This window comes from Rhipicephalus microplus, chromosome 6 (genome assembly GCF_043290135.1).
Source record: "Rhipicephalus microplus isolate Deutch F79 chromosome 6, USDA_Rmic, whole genome shotgun sequence".
Taxonomy (NCBI): Eukaryota; Metazoa; Arthropoda; class Arachnida; order Ixodida; family Ixodidae; genus Rhipicephalus; species Rhipicephalus microplus.
The window spans coordinates 29,071,651-29,099,081 of NC_134705.1; the positions used below are offsets into that span (position 1 = coordinate 29,071,651).

Sequence of the window (27,431 nt, forward strand, 5' to 3'; positions counted from 1 at the left end):
TTAGCCACTAATCAGACAACCTACTTCTAGTTAATTCTACCCGCTTAAAGTCTGTTTTGCCCTCCCTGTCCCTAAACCCCAATGCTTTGAAAAACTCTGTGCCATCATCCTGAACTATAGGGTGAAGCCCTTTACAGAACATTATCAAGTGTTCCGCAGTTTTCTCTTCCTCTCCACATGCACTGCATACCGTGTCTACCCCTTCGTATTTGGCCCGATATGTCTTGGTTCGCAATACTTCCGTCCTGGCCTCAAACAGTAGAGAACTACCCCGGGTATTATCGTAGATTCTTTCCTTGTCGATTTCCTGCTTAAAAGTTTGATAGATCTCTAGTGCGGACTTGTTAATCATGCCAATTAATCATGACAGCTCTTGCTAAGGTGGCGTCATCTCGCGGCTGTCGATACCAACTGCGTCTGCTTTGGCTCCTCCCTGAACACACTACCCCATATTCTAGTACTATAGTACTGGCCGGCTGGCTGTTATCAGTTCGAGATGGATGTAATACACAGACTTCGTTGTTGTATGGACTCTGCATAGCAGCTAGTGCCCTTTTAACTTAGTTTAGCCGCTCACAGCAACCCCGCCCACTAAGGATTCTACTGCTCGTAACGTCGAGGGAAAAATGGGCATTAACTTCGACGGGCCGGCTGACGAGGGCCCCGGCTTTGTGGGCATCAAGTTCTGTCAGGAATGGTGAGGCTTTACTTTCAAGGTCTCGTATCGCTACTTCGCCTGTGTCACCGAGGAGTTTACGTTGTGCTGCTTCGCGGTTATCCATACTGCCAGAGCGCAGCGACCGGTCGCCGGCACGGTTACTTTCTGAAAGCAACTGCCTGCTCTTCAGGCAGAGCCTTGCCCGTCGCTCAGCCAACGCGTGTGTTCAACCGTCTTATTTCTTATTCGCAGCAACAACATGCTCTACCCGAAAGAGGACAAGGAAAACCGCGTGCTACTTTACGCGGTAAGTTCGTCCATTTTTATCGGCACATATCTCTGACGGACGTCCGTTGATGGTCATCTCCGCAACAAACCAAGCTGTGGCCACACACATGTCGCTGGAGATTCACAGGGCGAAGCTTGGCAGTGAACACCTTTAATTTTGTGCAAAGAGCTCGCTGCCGACCGCATCGGAGCGTGCCAGTGATGCCAACCCACTGTGCCAAAATACCAGACTAAATAAACCCTGAAAAACACAAGCTTACGAGAAAAGTTTTAGCATTTATACATCCAGAGCTCTATTTTGTGTTGCTTAATCCCAGGGCACGCACTAATCTGCATTCCCCGTACAGCACAAGTGATTTCGCAAATCTGCTGTGTGCTTGCCTCTTTTTACTTCGTTTCCGTCCTCATGCTTTTCGTCTCAGGCACTATGGTGTGCGTTCCCATTCATTACCACCCATTATAACGTAACGTCAGTCTCCTTACTTGCAACTTTTGGAATAGTTTCATCAACCTACATAATGGCAACACTTCAGTCCTTCTAGGTTTGAGTTTTACTTCACAAGTATGAGTCAGTTTATCTTCTTGCGAGGACATTTCTTCAGAAAAGGGACTCCATGCTCAATTTTCCTTGTGAAACATCATTTCTCAATTAAGGATGCAGCCTCTGATTAGGTGGTGCCAGAGGGTAGTCAAATTTTAGTCGTTGTCACTCTGTTGTACTGTTTTGCCAATGAATTCGTCTGTGCTGTTTTTTCCCACCGAAGAAACGTTTAGTTCTTTGCACTGTACTCACTCATTTTCTCAATGTGACTGTTGTGTTGCTTCGCCCTGCCGCGGTGGTCTAGAGGTTGTCTAGTGGCTAAGGTGCTCGGCTGTTTACCCGCAGATTGCGGAATCGAATCCAGGCTTCCGCGGCTGCATTTTTGGTGGAGGTGAAAATGCTGTAGGCCCATGTGCTCAGATTCGGGTGCATGTCCAAGAATTCTAGGTGGTCGAAATTTCCGGAGCCCTCTGCTACGGCGTCTCTCATAATCATATGGTGATTTTGGGATGTTAAATTCCACAATGTTGTGTTGCTGAATTGATTTTTCTAACTTGGTTGTTGCTACTACAATCTTCATCGTGTAGTGCAAAACACTTCTAAATTTTGTTTCGGCATCTGCCTGTGTGCGTGACATCTCTTCACTTGTTGATGAATGTCATAAATGCGGGTGGTTCAGAGCGATGGATTCGGGCCAAGAGTTGTGTTACATCACAAGACATTTATGAAGCACTCAGAAAATAAGGAAATGTACAAAATAAATACAGTCACTGTAGACACTCAAGCTGGCAACAAATCATATTACTCGACACTCCTACTGATAGTCTGACAATTCCAGAACCACTGGCCTCATCAATGTCTTTGTCTCGTCTCATGGTCATGCTAAAGACGCAATATAAATTGGGCTCTGTCAGTGTCTTCTATCTCCTTTGCTGAAAGCGTCCTGTGCTTCTCTGTTCAGGATGAACACTTGGTGGACACTGAGCAGCTCCTTTAAAAGCAGAATGCAGTAGCATAATCGTTTGCACTGCCTTCTCACTTCCTTGGCATACGTACTTCAAATATGTCATGAGTTAGGGAATGCCTGTGCTTCATGTGTGTGGCCTTTTCTACATGTGATGCGTACAACACTTTACGAGTAATGACACACCAACAAGCCCAAGTTGATGCGGACATTGGGGGGCTAGTTGGTAAGACATAATTGAAAAAAATATAACTGCGCCGAAGACATCATAAGGAAACAAGACGATTGCAGCCCTGTCCACTTGAATGTTCAAACTGTGATCGTCCTGTCCACTTCATTTCTGGTGTCTCATCTTTAGCGCAGTTAAATTTTTTCCCAAGTTGATGCCCTTCTAATTTATATTGGCTCTTGCAAATTCTCATAAAGTGCCGACCGTAACATTTTGCAGTATGGTAAAGTACCTGCTATGCACTTCTAAAACAATGCAAGCACCTACGTTGCTTGGTTGATGCTCTGGCTCATGATGACGGAGAATTATGGCTGAGCCCTTTGTTCTTCTGGTGGGCAGCTTTAGACAACCCTCTCATTACGCATTTGTCATCGTGATACACTTTCTACTTTTGCCGCACAATATAGCTTCTGGTAATAAGACTCTTTTCTAGACAAGTCACCCGTCTTTTTCCAAAGCAATTTCAAGGACTTGCGTAACTCTGGTAGGACACTTGGCTGCCCAGCAGATTTCCTAAGTTCGACTGTAGCTAAAACGAAAATTTTTATTCTTTGCATTGATGGGAATTTTTCTCTGACACACAATGCTGCCAATGCAGGATTTCCTTTGACATGGGCTTCTTCAAGGAAAACTGAAGCAAAACTGCAATGCAGTTTAGTTGGAACATGTCCCTCTTGAAATGTCGGTGCACACTCACAGGGACACAGAAGAGAACACCAGGTACAATTTAACAACTGGCTTATTTTTCGAAAAAATTCACTTAATATCCCTCAGATCTGCGCCATCTGGTCACCGAAAAACTTCTGAACTGCACACGTATCACAACATACGACCACAAGCTTATTGAACGACAGATAAGAGTGAAATTTATTTCGCTAGTAAGGCAACCGAAGGGTGGCTAATACACTTATCTTTCAGCATGTCAATGAGATAGGCTTCCATTACTTCTCTTGAAGTTCTGTTCCAATGCTTATATTCTAAAGTAGTGTTGTTAAAACAAGGAGAACATGCGCACTCTTTGCAATGCAGTGCTAAATGTGTATTAGGGCGACCTTCCAGGCTCGTCATATGCTCCCTTTGCCTCGTGTTAATCCATATGCCAGCCTGCCCTAAATATACACAACCACACATCAGAGGATACAATACACCACATTGTGTGCACATTCAACAAACTCGAGCGAAGTGTTTTATGTTGCATTTTTATGTATACTGCTCACTTTTTCACATTTCTGGATGATGAACGTGCACACTCTTCCGATTTTGTTTTTGGCCGAAAACACCACCTTACATCATAGCTTCCAGCTACCTTTTTTTTTTTTCTTCTGTGTGAAAGCTTGTGTACATAAGGGATTCCTACCATCTTAGATATACGTCCAGTCAACCCACTCGTTTTCAAAATTTGATTCGTGTCATGTCTGAGCTTCTTTAATAACTTGAGCTTCTTTAATAGTCTTTCCTAAATCAGTTTAATTGTGAGCCATGTGCTGTTCCAACTGAAAGGGACCGAAAGTCTCGCATTTGTCTTTGAGTACCCCGGTCACAGCATGTTTCAGAAGTACCAGACTGGTCACAGAACGTGTTTGGTGTATTTTTCACATGGAGAATATCAGTGAACACCAGGATGTGCTCCATACACCTCTTTTTGCTCTTTCCTCTTGGAGCCCTATGTTTAAATCTGTTTTCAACAGTGACGCATCACGGTTGGCATTCTTCATTGGTCATTCAATCGTGCAACATTCCACAAGACACAAAAACGCCCTGATGTGTGTGTCTCTTCCACCACGTGTCTTCTTGTCTGTATTGCAAGATCCAGTCTTAGCTCTCCATTTAGCTCAGTCCACCATATTCATCCTTCCTAAATTATACAAAGGGTGGCATGAGAGACATGTGGCAGTTTCATAAAAATGCCCTTTGCTTATTGCTGTTTTATACATTCATACTCTGTGAGAGAACTTCTATCCCTATGGTATAATATTTTATATTGCTCATGCTTTTATATCTTTATGAGGACTTGTCGCATAAAGCTTCGCACTGGCTGTAAATAAAGACACGATACATGGCAGATTGATCATCAGAGTGGATTTGCGAGGACAGCCTGCAGAAAATAGTTGTTAATGCACAATGCGCTGGGTGCCCCTGTTTGCTTGCCGAGTGTTTTCTGCAAAAAATGTTCTGTGTATTTTTGTGCATAGCCTGAGCGGCTGTACAGCCGACTCTTGCTGCAATACAAAGCTTGAATTCATAAATACTAATTGTGAATTTATAGAAGAATGGGTGAGTTTTCAATGGGCACAGAAAAAACTATTACATGAGGAACAGTGGCTGTTTATCTTCTTTGCTCACAGTCTTGCTTTCGAAATCGATATGCTAAATTTACTCTAGGATGCCTATCTACCTCATAACACTTGGCTGAAAATGATACATCTAGTCATAAGGCTGCACAACTGTCATACTGCTTCGCACATTATTCATTTCCGTGGTGCATAGAACTTGCCTAAATTTTTAATGCCAAGTGCCCATTTGTGTGCTAAAAAGCTAAATAGAATACCAACATACTGAAACTAAAGTCCCTTGAGATTAAAGACAGGTGTGTGGCCAATTTGTGCAGTGCCGCAACTGTGATTACCAGCAGGAGGCAGACAACAACTGCATCTACGTAAACAAGATCACCCATGAAGTTGAGTGAGTAATGCTTTGTGTTTGCTTTTCCCCGATTGTTGGTGCGCATGTGAAGTGTTAGCAGCAGTTAGCTAAAAAAAACTATACGTTTTTTCTGTGTACGTAAGCCACAGCAATGTCTTAGAGAAAAAAGCTCTTGAGCCCTAGCAATAATGCGAGTATCACACAGGGTTGGTATCGAATTTTGGAAAAATACTCTATGCCAAGGGGATAATTACCCTACACACAACTTATTTGTTACCCTTCATTTTACCCTACACCTAAAAATAGGGCCATGTAAGAAAAATAAGGAACAGTTCATGTGCACTCTATGACGTTCAGACGTATTGGGGTGCTCGGGTTGGTAGTGACTTCAGTGTTTATAAAGTTAGTTTTGATGAGAGATGAAAAGAAAGATGAAGTGGTAGAAAAGGAAAGGTAGGGAGGTTAGTCAGTTCAGGAAAGCCAATTCGCTACCCTACACATGTAGACGAGAAGGGGGAGATTGAAGGATCTAAAGAGTGGAAAGAGAGAGAAAGATAACACAGCGCACTCACAAACATGCAGTTTGCACTCACACATGCACTCACAAACACATGTTCATCAAGCTCGCGTGGTACAAGACATTGCTGTCACAGCCGCTTGTCCAAAATAGTTTTTCAAATAAACTTGAGGAGTTCCTTGGTCGCCTTCAACTGCAATGTCCTCTCAATAATAAATTCAACAAACATTCGCCTATTGTGACAATGCTAGAACAGATGCCAATGACTGTCTCCGAACATAATATACTGGTCAGTCAAACAGGATGTGGCGTAGCGTCTCCTCGCAACAACAGGCATAGTTTGCGATCCCAATACGAAAGGAATAAGATTTTGTGAACACCAACCTAACCATACACGACAAAATAGTGTGGCATCACTTCAGTAGAGTCCAGTTGGCACATGGATCTTCATCAAGAACGCATTTTATGTTGATGATTGGCCTGGTTGGTCAGGCTGCTAGGTAGGCACCACACGGAGAGCGTGATCCCTAGTGCAAGCCTTCGAAGACTGCTGGCAGACCTTGAAAGTGGTATGGTATCTTCCTGTGTTCCTTCAAGAGCTGCCCGACCAGCATCGTCGACATGTTTGTTTTCTATTTCGCCGCAATGACTTGGAAGCCACTGAAACGTCACGTGGTGCCCTTTCTCATGTGCTGTATGAAGAAGACATCAAATTCCTGATATGAGTTGTTCGTATGACTCGCGATGTAGTGCTGACAGCACAGATTGTAGAGCTGCCTTGGAGTGAGTGAAGATCGACCGTTGCTGAAGTGGTTCCCGTGTGACGAAACAAAGTGCAGCGTGCAGAGCGGCTAGTTCCGCAGCTGTCAAAGTCGTGGGATGGCCAGTTCTAAAGCTGATGGTAATAGCTCTTGGTGGGGACAACCACTTACCGGACGAACAATGGAGATTTGTTGAACTGTCGATATATATATGTACGCTGTTTGCATACTTCTTGGCAATAAAAGCACAGCCAGTTGCTTCAGCACAGGTGATGACAGGTCAGATTTTTTGGGGGAGATTTTTCCGGCAGGCTGTCTGCACGACAGGGGTAACAAGAAGCATTAATCAAAACAGCTTGCATGGTTCCTGATGCATTCCCCTGAGATGGCTCAAAGATGATCTTTTTAGCCGATATTATTGATCGACCCGAAAGATTTATGCACCATGCATGGCTTTCCTTTGCCTTCGGAAGTACACTGTGGATCAACCCTTCTTTGACCATGCCATGATGACATCTGATGACACCATTATTTGACAATGCATTGTGATGCCACAGTGACGTCACTATGATTTCACTATGACATAAAATTCTGGTGATATGCCATGCTACGATGAGATCATGAGGCAACCTTATACCGTGATATCTTTGCAACATTCGCGTGCGCCAACCCTCGCTTTTCATGTATAATAGACATCTGAGACTTTCATCTTAATTTTTGAAGCTGACAACTGTCACATAATTTAGAAGCTTCCCCACGCAACGAATAAGTGGGAGACAACAAAAAGGGAAAAAAATATCCCCAGCAGAAAAACAAAAAACTCAGCACAAGGGCCTGTGACATATCTTTTGTCTTTGCCCTGGGCTGGTGACATATAAGTTAAGATAAGTGACAAGCGAAATGTTGAAATTACTGTACATCACCACCCTATCACTCCATGCTGGCCAAAAAATTCTTAAATGCATTCTAGAAGTAGGGTAATAACCCTGTGGTTGGCAACCCTGGTATAACAGTTGATTATCGCAGAAATGGTTTGTTGATGTAAACTTCTAAGGAATATTCAAAACTTTTTATATCTTACAGAAGGGTGTTTGGTTCAGTCTACCATGCTAATTCCTGAAGATATCTACATCAGTGTGAAGTCTCAAACAGCACCTCATAATTGTGTTGGTAACAGAGATTGAGTTAGGTTAAAAAGCTTGTCATGTTTTTCTCACATTCTTTATCTAATTTATATGCAGATTAGTTATGACAGGGTCATTGGATAATAAGGCTGCTACAAAGGCTAGTTTGTATTACTTGATCTTGTGATAACACATTGCCAGAAGTACACAAGAATGAAAAGATGTGCACCCATCTAAAAAGTCTGGATGAATGAGCAGCTACTGCAATCAGGTAAAACTGCATCACCGTGCTGTCTGATGCTTAACGCTTAGCGTTGAGACAGCAGTGAAGATGCACATCCTTTCACACCTGCATATATCTTTTTACTTGCAAGCAAAAGGCTAGCCGATTGATTACATTGATGTCATGCGGTAGGGGTCGCTTGGGCAGGCATATAAAGAGACAGACAGAGCCAGAACGGTAAGTCGTAGCCATGTCAAATCATTGACCTATGACGTGTACTCTCTGTTAGATGCATTATGTTGGCGATATCGAAACACCCTTTAGATATTGGTTTTACACCATAAGGCTCATGTCTCGTCACTTCTACAATTCTCAAGTTTGGCTTTTGAACACATTGCAAAGAAGAAGTTCGAGTCATTTTTTATTTTCAAATTGCATAGAATCTGTGGTGTGATTTGAATGAGGGTGTAGGAAAGCTCTTTTAAGGGCGATAGTCTTTCTTGGGGACCTTCGACAGAAAAATTTTGGTCTGTCTGTCTGTCTGTACATTTGCCTGTTTGCCCGTCCTAACGATACCTCAAACGCCACCAAATGGCCAACCCCATTTGCAGCGCCCACCAATTTTGCTCAAGGTATTGCATTCATAGTTGTGCGATTGTCAATTAAAAAGCAATTATTGGGCATATCTGTGGCGCCATTACACCACTTCGAAGTTTTGTATGTCTGCCTTTATACTAAAAGAGGCACACACAAGTAACTCTTAGGAATGTAGCATTTATCGCGCTGTACTGACAGTGCAACGCGATGCTCAAAAAGGTGTTTCCAACGCTTTGCTACGACGTCACGGTGGTGGCACCTGCCCGTCGCTTTGCGTTCTACACCTTATCACCTCCAAGACTGGCGCGCACCTTTCTCCGCCGGCTACATGCCTTCGTTTTTGAAGATAACTGCCAGATGGCGCTTGTGTCTAACGTGCCTCGATGCGCTTATTTGCCTCCGCTACACGCTCGAGGCACTCTAACGCAGCACCTCCAGAATACCGTTCACTGATTTTCTTGTGCAGAATATCAAATAAACGTTTTGTTCACTCTCTCCAGATGCAAGATTATCGTCTTTCGACTACATTTGCGGTGTAACATGCAAATTTAGAATCAATTTTTTATATCAATAAATGCAATTATTCTTTCTGCTTGTACTGCCAATGACATTTCTGAACATGTTGCTTCTTGTCGATAGATTGCATATAAGTAAGATGTAATGCAGCACCCTTGCAATATCTTTCGTTTTTGGTTTTTGATTGTCGCACTTCCTTTCAAGATTTTTATTTTGACGTGGTCTGTGTAATCAATCTGAATGTGCTTATATGTTGTGCTACTCCTGAAATTGCAGATATTTTGACAAGGGCCAGTCCTGCAGCCAAAGTGTTAAAAAATTTGTCTTTACTCTAGGTGTAATAAATTTGGCAGGTTTCGGTGAAGCCTGATAGACAGAATGCATTAAAAACCCCAACTTTTGATGCCGTTTTGCACCGAACCTACGCATTTGACCATGATTCAGCTGCGAAGCGAGGGAACCAAATGGTAAACAAAAGGGAATTGGGTAGGTGTCTTTCATCGCACTAGCAAGAAGTGCTTGCCCCCTCACATGCTAAGCGCTCAAGACACTGGTTCATTTTGCCTTTCCACTGCCATTCATTCATTGTCCCCTCACCCTATCAGCAGCCTTGAAAGCAGCGTAAAGCGTGTTCCACACGCGAGCGACTGAGTGGCTGTGGTCGTAGTGATGAGCGGCAGCAGGACGTGTGGACGTAAGTTTGTTTCACATGCATCGCTTGCGCAATGCCCGCCGCTCTGATGGGCAGTGTTTCCCGTACTGTCGAGTCCGCGCGAGTTCTCAGCTTGTCCGCCCTCTCCAACTCCATCCCTGTCGTCACGTGCCACTCATTTCACTGCTCCCCCTTTAATCAGATGCGAGCAAATTTTTCTAACTCTGGCAATGTTCATTGCAGCATCTAGTAAACGCTCTAGGAACCTGTTGTGGGCTTGTACAATGGCTGCTGCTCTGCTCTTGGAGCAAATTCGCTCGAATGTGAAACAGGCTTAATGCAGTTGTGGTTTCTTCTACGTTTGAGTGGAAAAGCTTCTGGTGGGAATTTTTCTTGCCAGTTGACATCAGTAAGCTTCGTTTTTTATCCGCTGTAGGTTTAACCCTGGTGCCAAAAAAAGGTTTCTTTCTTTGCTCGCACATGTTGTCACAATTGTGTCACGAAGGCGCAGTTTTTTCACTGGTTGAAAAACTGAATATGTTTGAAGAAGCCAAGAAGCAACATGGAGCCACAAAAGCAAGTATTGCCCAAGAGCTAAAGGTTGTGGAGTCCTTGCTGAAGACCGACGACCCAACTAACGGGAGCGGAGGCACCTGAGTAACTGTTGCCTAGTCGGAGCACAACATCCTCGAGGTCTAGACTCTGAGATTATCGGACTCTAATAGTCGTAATCCTAAGATAGGGAACATCCGCGCCCTGCGAGGCCGGGGACTTCCTACATGCCGGATGTATAAACAAATGTTATTTCTCTCACTCGCTGAAGGCCGTTCTGTCGATCAAGGCTTCAATTCTTGAGAACGCGAGAAAATTTGGATGGAAGAAGAATACAAAAGAAGGCAAACACGAGAAGTTGGGAAAAATGCTGGTGAAGTGGCTACTTCAAGCACAGAGCTCCGCCATCAATATTTATGGACCCATCCTCAAGGAGAAGGCCAACCTCGTGGCACAGCGCATGGGCATCAAAGATTTCAAGGCATCAAATGGGCGGCTAGATTGCTTTAAAAAGCTTTAAAAAACGAGCACCAATGATCGGGAAAGGACCACAAAATGAAAGTTTGCTGATGTCTACTATATGCAATGCGTTCTTGAACAGCAGGAGCCCAGCCGTAAATTTTTTTCATGGGGAAGGGAGGTTTCAAGCATACTTTATGTTCGTATGTGGGCTCGTATATATACGCAAGCAAAATTGGAAAACTTTTTTGGGGAAGGTTTTAACTCCCCTGCCCCATGGCTACGTCCACGTTAGATGGAGCTTGTTCCAAGATTTTGGATAGGGCAATGACGCTGATTTGGATCAGTGCAATGACGCTAGCTTCCTCATAAAAGGAAGCGATTGTGTTGATGGGGGGTGGGGGGTGGGAACTGTTGGACTGATTGGTGTCCTTTCATTTTGAAGAGCCACTCACCAGATTTGACAATTTTGAGCTGACAAGCGCAATGCGTAAATGGGGCATTCACGATCACGTCTGCCAAAGTTTGCAATGCTAGGCGCCGTGGAAATGGGTGAAATTTCAAGATAAACCTCATACCCTTTTTTTGCGGGAATGCGCCAAGGGAAAAAGGGTATGACGTGCACATATGCATTGGCCTACAGGGCTATACATGGCAGAGCTGTCACGTTGCTTCTCTGCGTAGACGACTGTGCTCTGACGTTGCCAAACGTAGCACGGGACATGGCGACAATTATTTAAAGTGTAGTTTATTTAGTTTGTTCCTTGAACAGATGAATAGAACTTGATATAAATAATGAGACGTAGCGAAGGAATGTGTGCCTTTTCCAGGTGTGCCTTTTCCATTTTTTTCCTGTGAATCGTAATAAGATGCGGGGCTAATGCGCCTTCATTTCGCATGTGTTCGTGTCCGTGCGATTAGTGCATCAAGCAGACGCCTGTACTGGAAAAGAAATGATGGTCCTGCGGTTCGAGCACTCATTATCTGTTCTACCGTGTCTAAGCAAGCGTTTCCAAACCATCCCGCTGAAACAGGCAGTAGACCACAAAACAATGCTGCTCGCGTGCTTGAGAGTTGGGCTTGTTCGGGCATGTCATGCGCACATGACCATTTCGTCTGATGCCGGAGAGCGAAGGCAAATGACTTGGCTTGCGAAAGGTATGCAAAGCCTGCGGCAAGGGTATTGAGCTCACCTCCTCGCATGTTCCTTTCATGCTGCTTCAAGAAAACAGTTTTCTCGGCCCATGATGAACCGATCTAAAAAGTTTTTTGCCATAATGCTCTTCATTGGACACACAGGCTTAATGCAGTCCACAGAATGTTCAGTTCATCCATTGAACTTCGCTTGTATGCGAGTGTACAATATATTGCTACCTGCTGCAATGCAAATTGTCAATGCGCGTGTGTGCCCTACGAAGAGGATGAAGGTCGCTTGCTGCTCGAGCTCTGAGCCAGACTGGCCAGCGCTGCTAGCGCTCTTGCAAATATATTTCAAAAATAGATTTGCAGTGTATTGACTCGTTAATCACGTAACATATTTGGTGGAGGTGGAATGTTCCCCGTCCTCACCACGCAGCTCCGCAGTGGCCGCATCCTCCAACCCCGCCATGGCTTCCAATGACAACCCGTCGCCTTCTCTGTCTGCGGCTTCTCCAGCAACCTTTGTCGCGGTCCTCACAGCCGGTGATCCCGGGACATTCTTTGCGCAACCTGGCCTCGATGTCGACTACGGGCTTCGCCTGTATGAACGAGTCAGTCAAACTCGCTTTTGGGACCCTACCGTGAAGCTCACTAATGTTCTCTTCTATTTAGACAGAACCCTGCGTGTCTGGTACGAAACAAATGAGTCCGAACTCACCAGCTGGGACACGTTCAAGGAGAAGCTACGTGACGTCTTCGAGGACCAGACCAGTCGCCACGTAGCTGCACGACAGGAGCTGGCTACCCGTGTCCAGTCGCCAACTGAATAGTGTGTGTCCTACATACAAGAAGTTCTCGCTCTTTGCCGGAAAGTGGACGAGGCGATGTCTGAAGCTTACAAGGTTGGTCACTTTTTAAAAGAAATCGCATACAATACTTTCAATTTGCTGGTTTACACCGTCTTGACCATCGACCACATTATTCAAGAATGCCGCCGCTTCGAAACAGCAAAAAGCTGTCGGGTGCGCCCTACATTTTTTTCTTTGCCAAACACGGCGACTACATCCACCTGCTCCGATTCCACTGCCACACCGCCCTTTGTCACATGTATTGTTCGACGAGAACTTGAAACGGCAAGTCCAGCGCTGCTGCAGCCCTCTTCCTTCGAATATGCTACCATACCAACAACCCCCACGGTCTTGTTATTCAGGTGGTCGTACAACAACAAATCACCAACCTCGAGTTTCCTGTCGCCTGCCCTGTTTCTCGCCCCTCCTCCAGACCAATGCCCATCAATGCTTCTCGACGTGAATCATTCGTTCCTCCACGGTCTCGCAACCGCACGGAATGGCGGACTCCCGACGACAAACCGGTTCGCTTCCAGTGCCACCGCGTTGGACTTGTCTCCTGCTACTGCCGTGCTTCCTGGACGTCGGCACATAGGAACCTGTCTTTCGCACCTTATCGCCCATATCAAGATCTTCGCCCGTATATGCCCTGACGTACAGATCCCGCTTTCGACGCAGCTAACAGCCGCCTTCCTGTTCATTCTCCGTCCTCTCAACGCTGTCTTTTCCAGTTGCCCCAGCCATGCCGTCATCCTTCGCCGCCCAACTTTCCATCGTACCCGATGGGAAAACTAGACCGTGCAGCTACTGGAGGTAGTGCTGCATCATCTCCGTCTGAACCAAACCTTCCATTGATGCTTCCTACGAACAAGAATCTCATCCATGTACACGTGGATGGTATTTCTTTGACCACACTAGTGGATCCTGGCGCTCAAGTGTTCATAATCAGTGTTCATCTTTGTCGCCGCTTAAGAAAAGTACTCGCGCCTCCTGCTACAGAAGCTGTACGTGTCGCCGATGGTAGAACTGTTCCTGTCATTGGAATGTGTACGGCTCGCGCAAGCATAGCCGACTGCTACGTTCCTGTCCTATTTACGGTGCTCAATAACTGTCCTCATGACCTCATCTTAGGGAAGGACTTCCTGTCGACCCATTCTGTTCTGATAGGCTGTTCCGCTGGTATTTTTTGCTTAGACCTTTCTCTTCAGCCGGATATTGAACCTGAACTTTAACGTGGCCATGTGCCACAGATTTCCTCCTCTTACTGCTTAAAGCGCGCACATTCGCCGAATTCGCCACGACCTCACCCGTGTTGGATGGGGATTACATCGTCCCGCCGATTCCCGATGTCCTACTGACCCGTGACATCACCGTCCCTCACTGCGTCGTAACTATAGCCACGAACCGGATACATCTACTTGTCATAAATTTCGGCTTCACGAAGCAGGTTCTCCTTGAAGGCATCTTAATTGCTAGGTTGTGGTACTTAGCCGATGACTACGTCGCCACTTTCGCAGCCGACGTTTGCACCAATCTTCCTAGTCGCCCACCCGATGCCACACCCCTCGACATGCCAGTATGTCTCATGATCGCTCCTGACCTCCCCCCCCCCCCAGTGCAATCAGCCGCCCTCAGCTGCCTTTTAGCTTGTGGGGGTGTTGACACCCCCTGTAATGTTGTTTGCCCCCGCGTGGCGCATGTGTCTCGCACAGAAGCCGTATTTTGGTGGTGACAATCGCCGGGCGATAGATGGGGTTGTGTTGGCGTTGAGTGCCACTGTTGGTAGAGTGGTAGCGCCGGCGGTGACCCCTGGCGGAAGGCAGGCCTTGGTGGCGGGAGAGAGTTGAGCGAGCCTCTTCTGCGCGCGGCGGTTGCCGCGAACAGTTGTCTCTAGCGTGGGTCTTTGGCGCGTGGTACCATGGCCTGCGCGCTGGGGGGCCCACGTGGTAAGTCAAGCGTTGGCGCCGCCGCCTTAGGTGTGTTGTGTTTATCGTGTTATTGTGTTATGTTGTTTGAGTGTATGGCAATTTTGTGTAATGATGAGTTAGCGTGTTGATAACGATTGATGTATCGAGTCGGCGGGCGATATCGTCGTTTAAATTAGTTGAATAAATTTATGTATGTTGTTTGGTTTGTACGGACTGCATCTAATGTGTTCGTTTATTCCAAGAGCGTGGCGTGGCGCTCGCTCGCCATTTCGAGACCCCACAAGCTTCCTACCGCGACATCTTCGACCTTGACGATCAACCACTCGGCCAAACTTCTCTTGTCCAGCACCGCATCAACACAGGTGATGCTGCTCCCATTCACCGTCGACGGTATTGCGTGTCCGCATCAGAGCGCCAGATCATTTAAGTTGAAGCGAACAAGATGTTAACTAAAGGCATTATTGAACCCTCATCAAGCCCTTGGGCGTCACCCGTCATCCTGGTTGAAAAGGACAACACATGGCACTTCTGCATCGATTACTCGCATCTAAATCAAATTACAAAAAAGGATGTATATTCTTTGCCCCGTTTTGATTATGCTCTCGATTGTCTCCATGGCGCACGCTACTTTTCATTCATCGACCTTCGCTCTAGTTATTGGCAGATTGCAGTGGACGAGAAAGACCAAGAAAAGACCACCTTTGTCACTCCCGGTGGCCTGTACCAATTCAAGGTTATGCCCTTCAGTTTATGCAACGCCCCAATCACGTTTGAACGTATGATGGACTCTCTGCTACATGGGTTTAAATGGTCAACATGCTTGTGTTACTTAGACGACGTCCTCGTATTTTCACCTATATTTGAGACCCATCTTGAGCGTCTGTCGGCCATTCTAGACGTCTTCCGCAATGCTGGCCTTCAGTTGAACTCCTCAAAGTGTCACTTCGGCCGCCGACAGATTACAGTGTTGGGCCACCTTGTCGATGCTTCTGGTGTACGGCCGGGCCCTGATAAAATTCGTGCGAGTTTCCTTGTACCCCGATTCGTCAAAGATGTCCGGAGCTTTGTGGGACTTTGTTCCTACTTCAGGCGGTTCATGAAAGACTTTGCAGCAATTGCCCAACCACTTACCGATCTTCTGAAGAAAGGTGTCCCATTTTCGTGAGGGTCCACTCAAGCAGTTGCCTTCTCTTGCCTCATCACACTTCTGATGACGCCCCCTATCCTGGCCCACTATGACCCATCCTCCCATACTGAGGTTCGAACAGATGGCAGTGGTCACGATATCGGAACCGTTCTCGCCCAACGGCAACAGGGACACGACCGCGTTATCGCATATCCTAGCCGCTTTTTTACACGTGCAGAGCGCAACTATTTGATCACGGAGGGAGAATGCCTTGCTCTTGTTTGGGCAGTCTCAAAGTTCCATTCGTATTTATATGGCACTCACTTCTCCGTGATCACCAACCACCAGGGGCTCTGCTGGTTTTCATCCTTGAGAGATCCCACAGGTCTACTTGGTCGCTGGGCTCTGCGACTGCAAGAATACACTTTTACTGTGACATACCAGTCTGGACGCCTGCATCAGGACGCCGATTGCCTTTCTTGCTATCCAGCTGGCTAATCAGCCGCCGTATCTGACAACAGCTGTGTTTGTTCTGTTTCCCAACTGACCCACGTAGCCAACGAGCACTTGAGAGATCTCACAGGTCTACTTGGTCACTGGGCTCTGCGACTGCAAGAATACACTTTTATTGTGACATACCAGTCTGGACGCCTGCATCAGGACGCCGATTGCCTTTCTTGCTATCCAGCTGGCTAATCAGCCGCCGTATCTGACAACGGCTGTGTATGTTCCGTTTCCCAACTGACCCACGTAGCCAACGAGCAATGCCGTGATGCAGCGTTACAGGCTATAATCGAGCGCCTCGACTCCTCTCAATCGAACCGATCCCATTGCTCGTTCGTACTCCAGGATGGTACATTATACTGGCATAACTTGCATCCCCACGGCCCTTCTCTGCTGCTTGCTACACTCAAACACCTCCGCTTGGCTGTACTCCACGAACTTCACGACGTTTCTACTGCCGATCACCTCGGTGTGTCCCGCACATACGACCGGATTCGCCGTCGCTTGTATTGGCCAGGCCTCGCACGCCCCGTCAGAAGATACGTCGCGGCGTGTGAGGTATGTCGCTGCCGCAAAACACCGTCGACGCTTCCGGCTGGGCGCCTTCAACCACTCGACATTCCTTTTGAACCTTTCCTTCGTGTCGGCTTAGACTTACTCGGCCCTTTTCACCTGTCTCCTGCTGGCAATAGGCGGATAGCTGCGGCCACTGATTACGTCACACTCTACGCCATCACACGCGCCCTTCCAACAAGTTGCGCCACAGACGTCGCCGATTTTCTTCTACACAACGTGATCTTGCAACATGGTGCTCCACGCCAGCTGCTTACAGACCGAGGCCGCACATTTCTATCGAGAGTCATAGCGGACATCCTACGCTCGTGTGCAACACGCCACAAGCTCACTACGTCCTACCATCCACAAACAAACGGCCTCACGGAGCGTCTGAACCGAACCCTAACCGACGTGTCTTCGAAGTACGTCTCTCAGACCACTCTGACTGAGACCTCGCTCTACCATAAGTGACATTTGCGTACAATTGTTCGTGCCATGACACAGCTGGTTACTCCTCATTTTTCCTGTTCGGCGGCGAACCCACATTGCCCCTCAAAACTGTCATTCCGTTGCCAGCAGCTCTGACCACAGAATATGCCCTGGACGCCATTAGCTGGGCTGGCCACGCACACGAAGCCGCTTGTGCTCGCCTTCTGACCTCCCAAGAAAACCAACGACATTGGTATGATCAACGACACCGCGATATGCACTTTTCAACCTCCAAAGAAAACCAACGGCGTTGGTATGATCAACGACACCGCGATGTGCACTTTTCACCCGGTTTGTTGGTTCTGCTGTGGCCTCCAGCCAGGCACGTTGGCCTGTCTGACAAACTGCTCTCTCCTTACACAGGGCCATACAGAGTACCCCTCGCGCCAGCGACATCATACACGTGACACGCCTGAAGCAGTACCACTCGCCCAATGACGTTGACATCTAGATGCGCCGAGACGGCGCCTTTGCCGACGGGGGCTCTGCTACATGTAGGCTGCCGCAATGCAAACTTTCAATGGGTGTGTGTGCCTGACGAAGAGGATGAAGGTTGCTTGCTGCTTGAGCTCGGAGCCAGACTGGCCAGTGCTGCAACCGCTCCTCCAAATATATTTCAAAAATATATTTGCAATATATTGACTCCGTAAATTGTATCACTTAGGATCTTTAACATAAACCTACATCGAAGTGCATGGGCTTCGAGCAAAATCACTATGCGCTACTTTTCGTACAGCCGTAACGGCGCATGTTCAACTGTATAAAATATATATCTGAAAATCACTTTAACAACGTAACAGGGTTATTTTGTTCCCTCCCATTGCCTACTCCTTGCTTTTCGGTGGCACCTGTCACTTGCAGACGTGGTCAGCAGATAGGAAAGGTGTAAACGGCAATGCAGTAACTCATGATTGCATTTAAGAACTATTGCAAAGTTTGGGTAACATATCTGGCATATAGTATGACATGTAATGTGCAGGGTAATCTTTGCGTCAATTGAAAAAGATAGGCAACAATAGTTTGCTATGTCATGTATCTGTTTTCTGCGTGAAACATCGCTTGCACAGAGTTTATTTTATTTCTTCTGAAAAATTATGGTTACTATGAATATCAATCTTGCATGATAATATGTCCATGTCCAACCATGTTTCTTCAGTCTGTGCATTTTTGGTTGTGCGTTGTGACGCTAGTTGCAAAAATCACTTGGTGTACCCTTCCAGTCATGTCACTATAAAGGGACGAACAGATGAAGTGAATCAATATAAATATTTTTAATTTGTCGCATACTTTTTCAGCTCTATGTTCGGCTTTATTTCCGTGCCGTTTGCCATGCTGCTGAACAATAAAGCTCGTGATCATTACAAGTGCCCACACTACATATCTCACTATGCTGCTTTAGGTTTATGACCATCATCATTTTATTTATTAGTTTAAGTTACATGACAGGTATTTTAGTAGGCCTTTCTAAGGTTGTGATTGGCCTGTGCGTTTGCCTGTGTTGCACCTTCTCACTAGACAACACTTCAGAGTGCCTTTGACAGTTAGGGCAGAGTAAAAATATGTATCAATATATTGTACTCTCGTATACAAGCGAAGTTCAATGGATGAACTGAATATTCTGTGGCGCAGGCATGTGTTCAAACCCCTGACCAGGTCGAATTTTTTGGCAACTAAAAGGCTTTTGTTTCTGAGAAATTTATACGGATTTCCTTCTAGCTTCGTGCTAAGAAAGGGTGGTTGTCTTCTTTCCCTCTCATAACCCTTCCGCCACCTTGCGGATTTCCACACAACTCATTTGCATTACTTGTGTCCATGTGTTTCGAGTTCTCGATGAATTCACTCTCACGAGTCAATTGCAAGCTTTCTGATTAGCTCATTTGGCAGAGTGACCTCCACAGATAGGCCTTGGTCCCAGGTTCGAACCCCAAAAGAGGACGAATTTTTCGGCACCTTTTCTTCTGAGAAATCTTTTCTTTCTGAGAAATTCGTGTGGATTTCTTTGTGGCTTTGTGCTACGAACGGGTGGTCGTCTTCTTTCCCTTTTATAACCCTTCTGCCACTTTGTGGGTTTCCACAGAACTCATTTGCATTACCAGTGGAAGGCTAAGCGGGCATTTTTTTTTTTGCATTACGGCATTTCCATTCAACCTACTAAGCTTTCATAAAATTCGCTGGATAATAAACGCACCCCCAACTTCGTCCTGATTTTTTTTTTTTTTCGAGAAAAAAAATTGGGTTCATTACACAAAGAAATTAGTAATTCTTTCAACATTTACTTCCAGAATTAGTAAATTCATTATCAGTTGCAATGACAGATTCAATTCTGCTACAGAAATGGCTCAACGCCTTAGAGATGCTGGCCATTGAGCCAGTAGTAACAGCCTTTAGCAAGTCGTTTCTGTTATGTGGCTACTTGATCTCTTTCTAAACGATGATTTAGACATAGTAGTCATTCAGATTTAAATTTGAAGAACTAGGCAGCGACGGGTTGGAAGTGACACGGATGTAGAAGTATTCAGGCAGCCACTTCTAAGTGATGCAGGTGGTATGGACAAGAGCTCAGTCTTGCTAGAAGACATAAGGTCGTCATTTCAAAACATTCTTTACCGAGGGCTCTACAATGGTGGCAAGCACCCATTTCTCTGCGGCAGCTTCAACGTGGAGTCCTTCAAAAATAAGGCTGTGGCATGACACCACCCACTTTGCCTCTGGCAGCTAATGTCATTGCAGTCAGGAAATTTTGTTCTTTATTATTTTAGGCACCTCATCAATGCTTGCGCAAAGCCAGCTATCATACTGGTGGTTTGCCTTCTGGTTTTAGTCAAGGTTTTTTTCATCAAAAAATAAAAAGAGCATTACAGGCTTCTCAGGCGTCTGAGCTTGTTTTGCAAGCGCTTGGATTGGGGCAGACGCTTCTCCAGATTTAAGTGCCTTGCCTGCATGACATAGGTATGGTATCAATTGTCGTGTTCAGTGAGCCTGAAAGTCAACTCTGCAACTGCGAGCTTCTTTGCCAGGGCCGCAGTTACTTCTCTGGGTTGTCACTTGGAGCCAAGCTGCCTTGATACGAGGGGCATTCATAAAGTTTGTATTATCAGTGTGATAGATTTTTAAAAGGCATACACAGTAGGCATCAAAATGCGTGTGCATACATCTGGTTTTATCTTAACATGGAACTGTTGTTCTTTACAATACCGCACGACACAGCTAGGGCACCAGAAGAAAAATGGCAACACCAATCAGGGAAGTCCAGCTGACTAAGCACAGGTTACCATGACGCTTAGGCTACAAAATTTGGCACATTCCACTATATTCACCTGACCTAGCACAGAGTGGGTTCTTCCATTGCATGAAGAGTACACGGTATGGGAAACAGTGTCCGGACAACGATGAAATCCTAGCTTATGTCTGGCTGTTCCTGAACTCTCAAATTGAAAAGTTCCTGTGCCTGCAGTAGTTTGCACATCATTGGCAGAAGTGCATGACTCACCGGAGACTGTGTAGAGGAAGAATAAACTGTCTTTCAGATTTTATTTGTGTGTCTTTCTTCATGTCCCAGATAACAACTTTATGAACATCTTTCGTAGATATCTGTGGCGATAAAGAATGGTGTTTTCAAATACTTTACACAACCAGTAAATATATGCAAATATTAGGACCGCTTTCAGAGTGTTGCTTTGGTGTTTTCAAATACTTTACACAACTAGTAAATATATGCAAATATTAGGACTGCTTTCAGAGTGTTAGAAGCAATTTTGTATGTGTGTCATCTTGCTGTATAGCTCTCAGTGAAAAATAAGGGTGTCTGTCGTTCATCCACAACGGAACAAACTAAAGCGTGTGTGTCAAGGGAACATGGTAAGCCCTATACCCGCCATGTCTTTTTGGTGAACTTTATGTACCTTTTTCTCCATAACCATAACAGCTGCAGTAATTATTTTACTGTCAATGCGATTATGAGCCATTTCTCTTCTTAATGAAGCAGATTTAGCGTGGAAAAATAGTAATGCTCAGATTTTGTAAATGTTTTACTTCAGGTACCTACTTATCTCTCGATAATAGCTACTAGATGTCGTGTTGCAGAAGAGCGCTTTCTCACAACAATAAATATGCTTTAGCATATTCTTTACTACTTTATATATATGCAGGCCCAGATTTAGCATTACCCCGCCGCGGTGGTGCGCGACCCGCACGTCGCGGGTTCGAATCCCGGCTGCGGCGGCTGCATTTCCGATGGAGGCGGAAATGTTGTAGGCCCGTGTACTCAGATTTGGGTGCACGTTAAAGAACCCCAGGCGGTCGAAATTTCCGGAGCCCTCCACTACGGCGTCTGTCATAATCATATGGTGGTTTTGGGACGTTAAACCCCACATATCAATCAAATCAGATTTAGCATTCTAGATTATGTGGTTGCTGAGAAAAAGGAACATGAATACAAAACGCATGTTTTGGAATAATCACATTTAAAGTTGAAAATCTGCATTATTTCAAAAGTACAATGAGATAACAGCAAATTGATGGACCCGTTCAATAGGCAGCAGCTAGACACTCATTATTAATATCATTTTTTTCTTTTCGTGTCGAAACGTCTTGCCTGGCGAGCCTGATTTGTCACCTGCTATGCAGCTGTGTCAGAGCAGTACTGTCAACCCAGTTCAAGAGTGCCTAGGTCCTGTACTGTGCCCTAGCAAAATTGCAAAATAATTCAGCACATTCACACAGGCTATATTGCCATCATTAAATATCAACACAGCATCGAGAGTGCATATTTACAGTGTTTGGTGCCCGAAGAAAATGTTTTTCTTTTTTGGAGCGCGCTTCCACGTGACAATCCAATGACTCATTATAGTTCTGAGTTTGCTTTCCCATGGAGGCATTTAGCAATTAATTATGGATGAGCTAGTCTTCCAGATAATTTGGGGTAACAGCCTTAAAGGGGCCCTCTAACGCTTCAAAACATCGCGACATTGCATCAAAATGGGGATTATTGGACTTATTTTCCAGCTTGAAAACTGCAAAGCTGGTCAAAGAATGGGCCAAACGCCATGTGCTAGAGGAATTGTGCCAGCAACACTCCGGGCGCCATTATTTGAAGGGACTAAAAAAAAAAGTGAGAGCGTTGATATATATACACGTTATTGCAACACATTATAGAAGAATACGCTGGACGTAACAGGCAATATGTCATGCGAGCTTCCTGTATGGTAGGGGCTTTCAGTTTATTTCATTGGGCAGCCTTCTGACATCAGAAGCCGAGGGAAACACGGTAAGGTGAGCCAGCGAAAATCGAGTTAAGGGTAAGCATTCATTTCATTGTATTTTGATATCTCTACGCTGAATAACTAAGCACTGCGTAGCCCTATCACTGCTGTTCTTGCAGCTCTTATCTCTTAGCTGTCAGTGTACGCAACCAGCTAGAAAAACATGTAAAACTATCAAGTCGTTAAAAGTGTTAGAGGACCCCTTTAATAAGAGATACTAGAAGGTGTTCTTCATGAACGAATGGTTCACTATTCAAGCGGCCTTTGTTGAACTTATACGAAGTTTTGGCGTCCTTCGAGCAAAGGCTGTGGGATTGATTGGTATCCTTTGATGCCATGTGAAAATATGTAGATCGAGGAGCTTTTTGTATGTCTGCCAAGCTGGCTCTATTTCTTTTATTGGTCCAACTATAATAGTTTTGGTGCTTGTCAATGATGTCACCACTAAGACGTCCCTGACCAGATATGGAGTTCCCGACAGCAATCTTGATGTCTCTGCTTTCTTTTGTTTTCACAATTCTGGGCCCATTTTTTCTTGAATGTGCCGAATGCACTCCAGTTTGCAAACTAACTTTTTCATACGGCTATGATGCTTGAACTGCAAGGAATCTCTTGCTACATAAGAATGGTGGTATGGCAGGCACTGCACAAGTTTTGAAATGTCATTTCTGGAGAAAAATAATCGTACTGAGACAAATGAAAGACTACAGATTTCAACTAATGCGAGAAGAAAAAAAAAGGTTTTTTTTCAATTTTTTTTACCCTGCCCCCTTAATACTAATTGGCAGGCTTGTTTGGCCTTCAGCTTTGCCCCAATCACCTCAGTAGCATCCACACATGGTTGCAGACAAGCTTAAGTCAATATTTGTTGCAGTTGATTTTCAACAGTTGTCATTTCTGTTGTGGCATGATGCTTGCACCTCGAGCTTTGAAACTTGGGCAATTTAACACTATGCACCTTTTTGTGCAGTGAGCTGACACAGATAGTGTCTGATGTGGTGCATGATCCTACCCTGCCACGCACAGAGGACCACACTTGCCCAAAATGCGGCCACCGCGAGGCCGTCTTTTTCCAGGCACAATCCAGGAGAGCTGAGGTATGTTCTCCACTTTTTACAGACTCTAGCTTTAATGTGTCCGATCACAGCTTGTATAAAGAAAAACAGCTGCAGTGCACATCAGGCTTTCTCAACTACTAAAGCATAGAAGTGACATTTCCCTGTGCATGAAGCTTAATATACTACTACATATGGCCGCATTACATACGCATTTTGTAGACAACAAATGAGAACTCCAAACTGCCTGTGACCATAGAGTTAATATGCAGACTTTAGAGGAAAAGCTTCCCATAGGGCCCATGCATCTGCTATCACTCAGGTACCATGATGGAACAATACTCGCCTTTTGGGAGACTCGCAGTCATCACTGCATGTCATCATAACTCCTGGCATTTTTTCTGTTTCGTGAATCTCTGTTGCATCGCTGTAAGCGACTGTCACTTAAAGTCTAGTTGTTGGCTCATGGCAACGAAAAACACTGACGATGAGGTATATGACTCACAGAGCATGCAATCGACCGCACGCTGCACGGCCACACTCGAAATTTTGTCACGGTACGAAAGTGGTGACGCTATCCAATAAACAAACCTGCGAATGCTCCTTTCTGTGTGCAGTAAATTTCATAAATGGCCATTGTATCTTTCGTAAAAATAGTCTATATAAGCATCACACAATTTCTATTCATTTATATTATGTGAGCATGTTTGTTTATGATTTATGCAGTGAGAATTGAAGTGTTTTAAATGCTATATTTAGTGCTTCATTAAAGTGTTATGACAACAATGACAATGTTCCAGAATGTCAGCGCTTTGATTGTTATAGCTTTTGCAGCCCAGCTTTTTTTTGTAGTTTGTATTTTAACTTGATGCCTACTGTGTGCAGCAGTTCGATTTCTTCAATTAAACACTCATAAGGTAAAATGTCATTGATATGTACCTGATGCAGTATAACTATGCACAAAACGTAGTACTGTAGACTCATTAAACGTAACCTGAAGCGATCGGGAAAATGTGTTCCATTTATCAGGAGTTCCGTTTACTGAGAGGTGAAGTGGGTTGCTTTATTCAAGTATGAAACCAATAATATCAGAGTAAGTTGAACAGATTTCCGTTTACTGAGAGTTTGCTGTATGTATGTGGTAAGCACTGAGTACAAATTTTATCATCTGGTGTATGCCACTGCTGCCAACAAAGAAATGCGTCATCAAACCTCCCTACCGCAAGGTGTTCGCTCTATTGCAAAAGTGCACAAAAAAAAATGCCATAGTTGGATGCAGCTAAACCAAGATTTCTGAGTGATACCAGCAACTATCGTGGAAAGCATGCTGTGGCGGGATGTCGCTTCTTAGTGCACCCGTGTGGCATCGTGCCCCTGTGTGACATTTGCACAGGCCTTCTTTTTAATTTTGAAGGATAGTGTGCAAGTTAGTTGGGTCACGAAAAATATGTTGAGTTTCTTGTATAGTATGTAATATACAACATTTGAATTCGATTTGAATTTATTCAGACCAAATCACTATTCGTTTCTCTTGGAACCTAAAAATTCACTATTCACTCAAGCCTGGCTTTTACACTGTGCTTACCTGCTGCATTACTTAATTAAAGCACACATGCTGCTGTCATATTTGCTGGATGTGTGGCATTATCAAGTGTGGCATAATCTTCTTTAGCAAAAGTGTAATTGAAATTATTGTTACATGTGCACAAAAAGCCCCACAAATTACAACCACAACATGTGCTCTATAAAATAGTGCTGCACAGGAGACAAACCAGGTGTAATAACCATGGCATACAGTGTTCTGGTGATGCAACTGTAATTCTTAGAGACCTGCAGTCAAATGCAGCCTCTATGCATCAACATCCTTGCCCTCTTCATAAGACCGTATGGTATCACAATCATGCACCAGCTTGTTCTCGCAAATGTTCATCGGTGGGGACAGAACCGCTGGTGGCCACATAATGGAATTTCATTTACTGAGCACTGTACATGAAAGAATGCAATGCTTTGTAAAAAGTGACATGCTAGAAAAAGCTTGTAACCCTGCCAGGCACACCAGGTAACCATTGTTGACTACCTGGCCGGGACATATGCTATTGAGTCACTGTTAAAGGGGTACTGACACAATTTATGGAGTTGAGTTTATTCTGCCATGCTAATTTTCTGTATAGAGTGATGACTCTGAGCACATATGAAACTCAGGAAATGCTGATGAGATATCCTATTTTGGTATTAGAGTAAATTTTTCTATGGCACGCACACCTACCGACATCGGCACTAGCTTTATGTCAGGCTTTGAAAAATTCTGGTCACCTCATGCAGCAGTCAGCATTATTGCGTGGTTGTGATGTACCAAAACTTTCGAAATGGCCGCTTGTGCGAGCACGTGACCAAAAGCTCACACTATGTTGTGACATCAGGGTACAGTAAGAACCGAAACTAGGTTTTTTAAAGCATACTGTAATAGTTTTACAGCAAAAGCTGTTATGAGATCAGAACACAGGTCACATGCGGCGACTGCAGCCGCCACCGTCTGTGTCCGTAACCAGTATCCAACAAAAAAAACTCAGTAAATAAAAAACACCAATGACACACGGGTCCGCTGCGGGCCTGCCCAATATTCTACCACTGAACCACGCCAGTGCTTGGAACTCATTTCTAAACTGGCTTTAGGCAGGCTTGATGTCAGGAAAAGAATCACGTTGATATGAATAATGAAGCATTTTAGAACATCAAAGGAACAGCCAGGCGTCACACAATGCGAATGGCATAACGACTGGTTTATCCAATGCTCCAACCCATTAGAAAGGCAATCTTACAATCCAGTGAAATGAGTATATGTAGAAGGGTATTTTGAAGAGCCAGTTGGCATTTGTGCGATGAAAATGAGTGCGAAACTGGGACGGAAGACTTGTCTTGTCTGCTTCTTACCTTACGTACTGCTTTCACTCTTTTTCATCACATTAACAGTTTATGCAAATTATAACTTGTTTGTGAACAATAATTCTTTGTTCTATTTAAAGTGCATTAATTGGCAGTGAAAATGTGGCCTGAAGTCCTGAACTGTATTGCAAGCATTCAATTAACCGCTTGGATGGTGCTTAGAAGAGAAGGCATTAAATGTGTGTTTTTGAATCTGAAGCTTAGTGTCAGCAATTTACTGGGAACATACGAGACTGTTTAGCCAACAGTTTTACCGAAGCTCTTCTGGTGAGGCATCATGATGAGTATGTAGATGCCGTCACTGACCAAGTCGGGGTAAAAAAATAAAACAGATGTTTCGGGACCCTATTCACATTTTTTTTCACCCTGACTTGGTCAGTGACTGCATCTACATTCTTATACCAGACTGTTAATTGCAAATGTGCCAGTAGGTGTCCATGTTTAATATAAAAGAGAAGTCATGATTAGCACCTTTATAACAAACCATCAATGATTGCCACTTCATGTTATGGTGTTTGCACTTGTACAATGAGTTTCTGTGGGAACTTCTAGGTATGAGTAAACTAGGGGCAACCTTTTATACTACATTGTTGCACTCTTTGCAGGACGAAATGCGGCTGTACTATGTGTGCACCAACACAAACTGCACCCACCGGTGGACTGAGTGAAACGACCTAATCAGTTTGGCCATCTTTCAGACCATATGCATCATGTTAATAGGTCAATATGAGAGTCGTGAAATAAAATGCTTTACCGCATGTTGCAGTTCTGCCGCAAGGGCAAAGCAATAAATGTGTTAGTGATGTCAAGCGAAGAACGACAAGCAGTTGGCACTTGCAACGTGCTACTGAAGTGCAA

General features: G+C 44.8%; 1 protein-coding gene across 1 annotated transcript; it reads left to right on the plus strand.

The window, feature by feature from the left end:
* Positions 1–408: 408 nt before the first annotated feature.
* On the plus strand, positions 409–27,331 carry Polr2I (RNA polymerase II subunit RpII15). Its single transcript, XM_037419221.2, has 5 exons — positions 409–697; positions 911–965; positions 5,289–5,362; positions 23,546–23,672; positions 27,179–27,331. The coding sequence occupies exons 1-5, from the start codon at positions 627–629 to the stop codon at positions 27,239–27,241; spliced, it is 390 nt and encodes a 129-aa protein (XP_037275118.1). The 5' UTR covers positions 409–626; the 3' UTR covers positions 27,242–27,331.
* Positions 27,332–27,431: the final 100 nt, after the last annotated feature.

Coding starts and splice junctions, on each gene's coding strand:
- Polr2I (XM_037419221.2), top strand. CDS start 627: ATGGGCATTAACTTCGACGGGCCGGCTGACGAGGGCCCCGGCTTTGTG. Junction 698..910: donor ATCAAGTTCTGTCAGGAATG/GTGAGGCTTTAC, acceptor TCTTATTCGCAG/CAACAACATGCTCTACCCGA. Junction 23,673..27,178: donor CACAATCCAGGAGAGCTGAG/GTATGTTCTCCA, acceptor CACTCTTTGCAG/GACGAAATGCGGCTGTACTA.